General features: G+C 37.8%; 1 protein-coding gene across 1 annotated transcript; it reads left to right on the plus strand.

The window, feature by feature from the left end:
* The first annotated feature begins 3,019 nt into the window (after positions 1-3,019).
* On the plus strand, positions 3,020-4,594 carry LOC108779808 (uncharacterized). Its single transcript, XM_018547314.1, has 3 exons — positions 3,020-3,129; positions 3,554-3,906; positions 3,990-4,594. The coding sequence occupies exons 1-3, from the start codon at positions 3,020-3,022 to the stop codon at positions 4,592-4,594; spliced, it is 1,068 nt and encodes a 355-aa protein (XP_018402816.1).
* Positions 4,595-10,327: the final 5,733 nt, after the last annotated feature.

The following is a 10,327-nucleotide window of genomic DNA, read 5'->3' on the forward strand; positions in this document are numbered from 1 at the left end:
TTTTCTAAAATTTCCTTGTCGTTATCTTTCTGTTTCCGTTTCTTTCTTTCGCGTAGTTGTGGTTGTGATTCGAAAATTGGGCTGTCAGAATGAGATGATATATTCATGTTATTTTCAGGAGTTGAAATTTCTTAATGTATTTCGTTGTGTTCTTCATTACCATCATGTACTTGGAGAGAATCTGCATTATCGGCTTCAGGCATATGTTTCTTACTAGTAACGGGGGAATCTACTTTACCATGTATTCTTTTTCTTGTGACATTTTCAATGTCAGGCAGAACGTTTTCGTCTATTATTTCATCTTCCTTTCTGCGTCGTGGTTTTTTACGTTTCTTCCGTCGTCGTCGTTCTTCGTGATTCGATGAGCTTTCTTCTCTCTTGCGTTTTTCACTTTTATATCGTATATTTGTCTGATCTGTTTCCTAGTCTGTTTCGTATGAAGAGCTTGTAGTTTCGTCATCAGTTTTAGAATTTTGTTCATTATCTGTATCTATGTAAGGAGATAATTCTGCAGGTTTAATCTTCTTATGAGGAGCAGGATTTCCAGATTCATCGTTGCTTAGTGGTACTGGACGTTTTGCAGTTGGATGTGTGACTTTTAATTTCTTATGTTCATGCTCTGATGATCCACTTGTTGTAGGTAATGCTCGTTTTGCTTCTAGAGGATAAATTGCTTTTGTCTCGTTAAGAGTGATTGGATTTCGTGATAAAGCGTCAACGTTTTGATTTTTCTTTCCAAGTTTATATTTAATTTCATAATTATATTCTGCTAATTTCAATCTCCATCGCATTAATCGTGAAGTCGGATCTGCGACTGAATTTAACCATACGAGAGGCTTGTGATCCATGATCAATGTAAATTTCTTTCCGTAGAGGTCTAAAGTGTTTTACTGCATATATCAATGCTAATACTTCTCGTTCTGTCGGTAAGTACTCTAGATGCGTAGGCAATAGGTAGATCATTTCCAATGTGACCTTGACTTAGTATAGTGCCAATTGCGTAACCAGATGCGTCAGTAGTAATTATAAATGGTTCATTATAATTCGGATATTGTAATATAGGTTCGGAGTAAAGTATTTCTTTTAATTTTTCAAATGCTTGTTGCTGTCGATTTGTCCATTGAAATGCTACTGTCTGTTTAGTTAGATCAGATAGAGGCTTGGCAATCTTTGAGAAATTTTCAATAAATCTTCGGTAGTATCCTGCTAATCCAAGGAATTGTTTAATATTTTTTCGAGTCTTTGGTGTAGGAAAATTTTTAACAGCTGCTATTTTAGCGGGGTCAGGTTGAACTCCATGTTCCGTTATAATGTGTCCAAGGTAAACTACTTCTCTTTTTAAAAATTCACATTTATCTGGTTGTAGTGAGAGGTTTGAGTCAGATAATCTTTTCATAAGTCTGTCGAATTTTATTTCGTGTTCTTCGAGTGAGCATGCGTGTATAACAATGTCATCAAGATATACAAATAGTTCGATGCCTTGTAATCCAAATAAAACTTGATCCATTAAGCGTTGAAATGTAGCGGGGGCATTTTTAAGTCCAAATGGCATTCGGTTATATTCAAAGTGTCCGTAGGGAGTTGAGAATGCAGTTTTATGTTTGTCTAGTATAATGTGAGTTTTTAAACGTAATAGAAAAAATTAACAAAAATATTTTTTTCTTTGCAGAAAATACCTCACCCTCTCAAAAAATTGTTTATTACAACCCTGTACATTATAATTATCAGTACAACCCTGTACATTACAAAATAAAATTATTTTAAAATGACATCAATAGTTGTATTCTACACCCTCGAATAAAAATACCCAGTCGAATATGTCATGCTACAACATCATATTAATAAAAATAAAACATCCATATTTTATACTATTTATTCTCCTTCGACCACCACTTATACAACTTCAATATGTTCTGTAGAGCGCAACATTTAACGTGTTTACCGCAACGCATGGTACCACTATCGTCTAAATTCTCAAGCGGTTCTACAACATCAGATCTTCGTCCTCGTCATCGCCGTCAACAACAAAATCGTCATTCGTAGATTCGTTCAACACAATCGACAATTCATCGTGATTACTCTTATTCTGACTGTGAGAATCCATCGCTTTGCACATTCGATCAACAGAATAACTACACTGACGCGTCTAATATAAGATACCTCGCCCTTTTATACCGAACACCGTGGAAAAAAAAAACGAGACCACTCTCATCATGTCGAATGCGATGTCTTTCTCTCTCTCTTTCAGATTGTGTAATATTATCTATGATGATAACATCGACTGCTGACAGAATGATCCCCATCCGTCACGAGGACACAATTTTTTTATTAAAATAGTTATCTCCGAGGTACGCGTGACCATGGTGGAACAACATGCTGAATGCATCAATTGTACACTACACAACCGATTCGTATCAAATAAAATTTTAAAAATTTACATTATAATAATTTATTCGTATCTCGACGTCGTATCTTACTATCTTCTTGCAACAGCAAAAAATAATTGGCTCGACTCTGTATGATAATAACACTTGCGTTCTGTGCAACATAACTCATCGCTAGACCTTACAATTAGTCACCGTGTCAATAGCGTGTTACGTCCAAGCCTCAGGATTTTTATTACGTGGGAAGTTCTGGGTTAAGCCTGGTCTACAATAAGCCGTATGTCGCTACCAGATGTCGCTAATCGTATGTCGAATATTGCATGTCGGATATTATTACTACATATCATTCTACATTTAGTCGCAATTGGTTGCAGTGTGTCGTAGTGTGAAAAGTGAGGTTATAACTATCAATGAATAGTAAAACTTTAATAATTTGTTGCAATTTGCTATTAATTTGGATACAAATTACAAAAATGAAACTATTGCTAAAGAACAGATATCAAGTAAGAAGAAAAAGAAGATGGTGGGTTAAACCTCATATTTCTGTTGATATGCGAGAAAATTATGGTGCTCATAGAAAACTATTCATCTATTTTAAATTACACGATCACGAAGAATTTTTTCAATTTACACGAATGTCTGTACAACAATTTAATTATTTACATCATCTTTTGGAGCCAAAATTACGAAAGAGGAGTCGCAGAGAACCTTTACCATCAGAAATTCGTGTTGCTGTTACATTAAGGTATACTGTATTGTAATTGATTAAAATGATGTTTATATGTATATATTCAGTCTCTTGTCATTTATATATATATATATATATATATATATATATATATATAATAACCAATCATTTATAAATTTTTAAGATTAGGAACATTATTATAAAACAAATTAATAAATTAAGAGTTATGACCTCAGCTAAATGTTTATTGCTAAACAAAGGATAGTTTAAATGACAGACGTTTTGATCTAGTATACCCAGTCATTATCTATTGTTTAAACTATATTTTGTTCCAAATTACTAATAAACGTCTATCCAGATTTGTACTCCTTGTAATTTGTACTTCTTGTAATTAATTTGATTTTTATCCATTTAAACTAGTTTTTTTATTATATTTATTATAATTTTATTATAATTATTATAAACTTCCCATTATTTTTAGTTTTCTTGCTCATGGTGATAGCATTGCTACTACGTCAAGACTTTTTCGTATTGGGAAATCAACCCTATACAGTATTATTCCTGAAGTGTGTAAAGCTATATGGGAAACTTTACAACCGATATATCTCAGATGTCCACAACAAGAAGATGAATGGCTGAAAATTGCAGATGAATTTAATAACATCTGGAATTTTCCAAACTGCATAGGCGCAATTGACGGCAAACATTGTCGTATTCAAGCTCCGGCTAATTCTGGTAGCGAATTTTATAATTATAAAAACTACTTCAGCTTTGTATTAATGGCCATTGCTGATGCGCGCTATCGCTTTATTTGGGTAGACATTGGGAATTATGGTAAATTTACTTATTTTTATATTATTAAAATGTGTAGAAGTAAAGTTTCTTTTAAATTAAGTTATAAAATATATTTTAATTAGGTTCTCTCAATGATGCGGGAATTTGGTCCCATACCACTATGTCTCAAGCTTTAGAGAATAATACAGTATCTGTTCCACAAGCTCGCTGTTTAGATAATACTAATATTACAATACCATTTTCTCTTATTGGCGATGAAGGTTTCCCACTTAAAAGTTACTTGATGCGACCATTTGCTAAAAAAAATTTGCTGGGTAATGAACAGCGAGTGTTCAATTATCGTTTATCAAGGGCTCGACGAGTAATCGAAAATGCCTTCGGTATTCTCGTTGCAAGATGGAGAGTTTTACAAAAGGCTTTAAGTTTAAAATTAGAAACTGCAGAAGTTATAGTACAAGCTGCAACTTGTTTACATAATTATATTATAACCACTGGGTTAAGTAACAATCAATATTTACATGGAGGTATTGCAGATAAAGAAGGTCCTAATGGTGAAGTAATAGCAGGAAATTGGAGAGATTTTGTAAGAGAAAATGGTTTTGTTACTTCTTTGGGACGAGTTGGAGCAAACATAGGTGCATCTGCTGCTGTAAAACAGCGTGAAATTTTATCTCGTTATTTTGTTTCGAACGAAGGAAGTATACCTTGGCAATGGCAATGTATTTAATGAACGAATAAAATTGAAAAAGATAAATTTGTATTTTAAATTACTGAATAACATGATTAAGTATTTGAAAAATGTAAAATATTGTAATCAAGTTAGAAAATAAAGTATAAAAAAGTTTTTTGATACAATAAAGTTAATACAAAAACATTTTTGCTCTTGTGTAATTTACTTTTTTATTATAATATATTTTTGTATTTATATATATAATATGTCAAACATATACATATATAAGGTTCACAACTCTTTTAAAACAGTGAAGTAAAAAATGCATGTCAAAAATAAAATATATGTCAAAATAACATGTTAGAAATAAAACTATACTCTCTTTTAAAACATGTTAAAGTAAAATACATAATATATATGTTGAAAATAAAACAATATTAATAAAAGTTTTAATAATAACATTTTTAAATAAAAATAATTATTTTTCCTCATATTTTTGAATTATCTGTAATATTTCTATGAGACACTGAGTTTTATGTTTATCAGGAACATATTTTATACCTTCTTCTATAGCTAACATGTAACCACTTTTATTTTCGTTTGTCATATGAGATGAAATTGATTGTACAGTATGAGATATTGCAGAAGACGCTTCGGATAATTGTTGATCAATTAGTAGATCCTTTTGTTTTCGACGTTTTGCAAAAGTATCCAATTCAGGCGTAACACTTTTTATATTCTTAAATGGAGGACTTATTACATTCTGTGTACCAAAATTTGATGTTCTCGGAAAGTGTATCTTAGATATGTTAGATGAACTACTGTTGCTGGAAAAGCTAGATAATGCACTAGGAGGACGACTTGACTCAGATTGATAATTAACTGTCATAATCACTTCATTTTCGTTTGGTATGTTATTTTCTGGAAATTTTTACAAGATAATTTATTTTTACATTTATAACTATAAAATAAATTTAATTAATCTTTTACTTAAAAGATCAATACACATATACTTGTCATACCTTTCTCACTTTCGATGTTGTCATAGTCTACTATTAGAGAAGGAACAGATTCATCAAAACTTGAAGAATTATTTATTTCAGAGGTACCCTCAGTCTCTGAGGGTACTGAACAACTTAATCGGCATGGTAATGACGTTTTTGTCCTAAAAATAATTTTACAATAAAAAATAATAAGTAAAATGTAATAATATAATCACAACCATGTGAAACCAACCGTCTGTGTGCTATATGAGGAGATAAGAAAAGCATCATTTTGTATAGTTCCCATTCTTTTTTAGGTTGATAACCTGATCCCGATGGTAATAACTTTTTTCTAGATTCTCTACTGAACATATCTCGTAATGATAACCAACGTTTTTCCACCGCATCAGCTATAAAATTAAATTTATTGTATACTTACAATATAATATTTATAATAGGTTTTTTCAAGTTTTTACCTGTCATATCTATATCATATAAATTTTTTAATTGTCCTGATATAATTTGCCACAAATCTCTTTTTTTATTAATATTTTTAAAATTAACGTCTTTTTTGTCGTAGAGACATGTGTTACCTCGTACGAAATTAATGATAACTTCATCTACAGTTGTTGTTTCCATTTCTAGGTTAAATTGCACTATTGTCGGTTGTCGCGATCGAAAAAAGATGGAACTTGGTCATCTTGCGTTGCGACATCGACATTCAACTTGCGACAACTTCTTTCGACAAACGACAATATAACACGCATGCGCCCGACGTCCAGCAGCGACATACGGCTTATTGTAGACCAGGCTTTAAGGAGGAGGCCTCGGAAGAACGTAACTGACACCAGATGTGTCTTCCGATCGTCTCGCCCTGCGGAGGGTTACGAGAGACAGTCGGACGCACTAAAAAGGGTACGGAATTAGGTCAGTGTGCCATACTATAATACTTGTATACGGTACACTATGACTCTTATCCCGAACCGTACGCCCGTTGGTCCTTTAAATTTAGGCCAAGGAACTCAATCCTTATAGCCAGTAATATGGACCGAGTGCGATCTCGGGGGTGACGGTTGGAATGCGGGGAAGGTTGCTTTTAAATCAAATCACAATCATAATCTTTAATGTAAAAAGAACATCGAAATGTTATTTATTAAATGAAATAAAATAGTTACAAATAGGTTATAGATTAATGATATAATTAACATAATTAATTTATTACAATTTCTAAATTAATATATAGTGTACATATACGTGTAAGTGTGTGGTGAATCGGTTAGAGAAGGTGAAGAGTTGGTGGACGAGGTCCCAAGGAGGAAGGACGTATTGCTAGGAGAGTGGCGATCGGAGCGGAAAAGGGGTGGTTGATACCTGGGATGTAGACCACGACTCTACAGTCAGGACAGGATTGGACTACAGTGACAAGGTAACCTTGTATGTCATTCGGGTTTTGGATGAAGCACGGAGGGGATTCAGGAAGAATAGAGGAGGATCTTGGAACTGTAAGATCTAGTGGTTCTTCATCAGAAGAAGGATATGAAGGAAGTGGAGGATCTTCCTGGAATGAATCTGCGAGGAAAGGAGGAGGAGAAGGAAGAAGATCCAGGAGATCATTTAAGATGGATAAAGGACTTGAAACGGGGGAGTAAGAAACGTCGAGGGGTGGAGGAATTTCTGGCTGAGTCTGATTTTCGGTCCTCCGGTCTTGGACAGTAAGAGGGGGTATGTGGGCAGTGCGGCGAGTCGGGTGCTCGGTCCCAGTGGAACAGCGAGGGGTTGCCCCGTCTGCGGTGGTATGTTCCACTAATAAATAAAAATCGAGTTCGATAGTAAATTTTGCTCGATTTGTATAATATAAGTGCAGGCTTACTGTCAATGGCGATGGTCCAGCCTCACTGTTGTAGTCAGAGTGGGTTGATCGGCTTGACTGTCGACGGCGATGGTCCAGCCTCACTGTTACAGTCAGCGTGGGTTGATCGAGTTGACTTTGAGGATGTTTGCTGGGCCTCGCGAGCAGCCGATCCAATAGACAGCTCCGGTAGTGAACTGCGCAACCCCGACACTGCACCGTTCGGACAAGATCGAGGAACGTCCAAGAGACCGACCGACACACGGACAAACTGACTCGCTCCAAGATGAGTCTCAGACAATCGACTCGGTCTTACGACACGGACAATTGCCCTTGACGACTCGGAAAAACTGCGATGAACTGCCGCGAGCACCCAAAAATCGGGGTTTTTATACTGATTCCCCCTGATTTGTCGGGCTCTGATGGGAGGAGGAATTTGTCGGTAAAACAAAGGGCTAAGTTTTCTAGCCCTAGGATTGGTTGGGAGTTAGGATGCGTCTTGTGGGCGGGAAGGAGTTTGACCGATGTCACCGCTATCTTAAGTTTAATGGCCTTATTTGTTTACTGTACGTGAGGGACCGCATCGAGTAAATGCACATGCACCCTTTCTCGCGAGGCTCGCTGTATGACAGATTTTAATTTTTACGAACGCAACTTGTGAGAATCATCCGCAATTTGACTGACAGTAGAGTGAATATTTATGTCTTTACTGTTTTCAGTGACAGTAGAGTGAATATTTATGGCTTTACTGTTTTCGGTGACAGTAGAGTGTATATTTATTATTTTTTCTAGCTGAGACTTCGAGGAAATGATTTGTGTTCTCACAATTCGTGCACGTTTTTTTATGGCGGGATAGCGAGTACTTTTGTTTAGATTTTTGGTAAGACGACAGCCAGACTGTCGGTTATTTATTTATGGTCCCGCTATCTCGTCACTTGTAGACCTTTCCGGAAGAAAGAATCGTGAGAATCGTTTGGACGTAACAAGCATATATTCAACGCGACCTTTTGATCGGGTCGCGCGACCCTGAGATTACGAGCGCATCGCACTCGCGCGTCGAGAGATTGACTCCGGCGCGCGAGAGCGGAACAAAATAAATAAATTTCAAGTAACTGAAAACGACGATGGCGGCGAGAATCTCTGCGCGCACGTGCGACCTGCCGAAAAGCGCGGAAACGACGTAACCTCGCAAAGCGCGCGACATAACCTCCTCGCTCCGCCGTCCGCGTCGAGCGCGCGCCTTAACCCCCGTCGACGACAGCATCGCGTTCCCCGTGGCAACCGACTGGCGCCCCCACCACAGGCGCATGACCTTGAAAAAACCGCGTTTCGCTATCTAAATCACACACACACACACACACAATCAAAGAAGTCACGCACACAAGCATAGAGCAGCCACGCGATTGGCTATCCCCCCCGAGGACTGTTCTAAGTCATGTCTGTGGATTTCAAGCACACCTAGTTTGTCTACTGCTGCGGCTGTGGAAATTCGGTTTCGCGATCAATGCCTCCGCGCCGTACCGTCCATCCCGTGTAGTTACTAATTTCACGTCGACGCGATCGCGCACGTTCTCCATCGTTTTGCCGAATACCGCGTTGTTCATTAATTTATACAAATATTTTCAAAATCGTTTTTCGCGCGCGTTCTGAATTGCGTGTTCAATTCGATGTAATTACGGAGCCAGGCTGATTGAGCGAATTGTAACACGCGATGGATCTTCGTTACGCGAAGGCCGTGATGTATGCATTGCTGAAGGTTACGGTAATGAATGACGTAACGCTGTTTATAGTACAGAGTCGCGAGCAGTTTATTCTCACGCTTGCCGGGCGGCTTATCGCGCGTCGGGCAGAACGGTAGGTCAGCGTGCGCGTCGTGAAGATGTTGTGGATACTCGAGATCTACCTCGAGAATGTACCCGGTGAGCGAATCCGGAGCGAACGCGTTCGCGTCGAAGTTCGCGGCGTCTTCAACCCATCGAAGATCCGCGTAGGGCAGCGGTTGACACATCGCCCATCCGTACAGATTGTTAACGTCGTAGTACATCAGGTACGACGACGGTTTCGACGAGTCATATGAACGCATGTACTTATTATTGACCTTTGCGTATCTGCCGGAACATTGACTCATGCCACCGCGTATACCGCGCTCGATAAACATCACCATATCTATATCGGTGAGCAACTCGAATTTCACGCGCGTGTGTTTCAGCATAGCGTCCCACGTGAAACCGGGCAATGTGTAGTAATGCGCAGGATCGAGACCGTAACTCGCGACGCAACTTTCGCGAAAATTTTCGAAAACGTCAGTCAATAACAATACGTCGGTTTTCAAGTACAGATCGCTGTATTCGCCGAGGGTTCGCACGGAGAACCGCTTTCATACGTTCGCGGCGTGCGCGTAATCATTCTCGGACACCGTATCGCCTGTCAGCGAGCTGTGAAACGATTCGCGCGGCGGTAAGCGTGTATCATTCAGTTTTTCGACGCAATCTACGTACTCATAAGGAAATACTCCTTTACGAGTAAGTAGATTGAAATCTTCGTCCAACAGACTTGAAAATTCGGATCTTACAATTTTTAATTTATTTTTATCAAGATACGACGCTAATTTATCTAAACTCGAACTCAAAAATTTATGAGAATCGATAAATCTTAATTTAACGCAATTTCGCGAATCTTTGTCACTAGTGTCTTTAACGTGTTTAGTGAACGAAATGTATTTTTCTTTAGTCAGAGGAAGTAGATCTACTTGCTCCTTGAATTTTGTAGCGATTTCTTTTATAACGAATTGCGCGTCGTATCCCGATAGGTTGTGGAATACAACCGATATGTAAAGAGAGTCCTTATAATTTACGTTGCATCCTTTATGCGCTGGGTCGCGGTATCGCCCGGTGAGGTGGCAGTGATCGCGTGCCCGTTCATCACCCGGCGCGAACGGCCTCTCACAGATGTGATAGT

This window comes from Cyphomyrmex costatus, unplaced genomic scaffold, assembly GCF_001594065.2.
Source record: "Cyphomyrmex costatus isolate MS0001 unplaced genomic scaffold, Ccosl1.0 scaffold629, whole genome shotgun sequence".
Classification (NCBI taxonomy): Eukaryota; Metazoa; Arthropoda; class Insecta; order Hymenoptera; family Formicidae; genus Cyphomyrmex; species Cyphomyrmex costatus.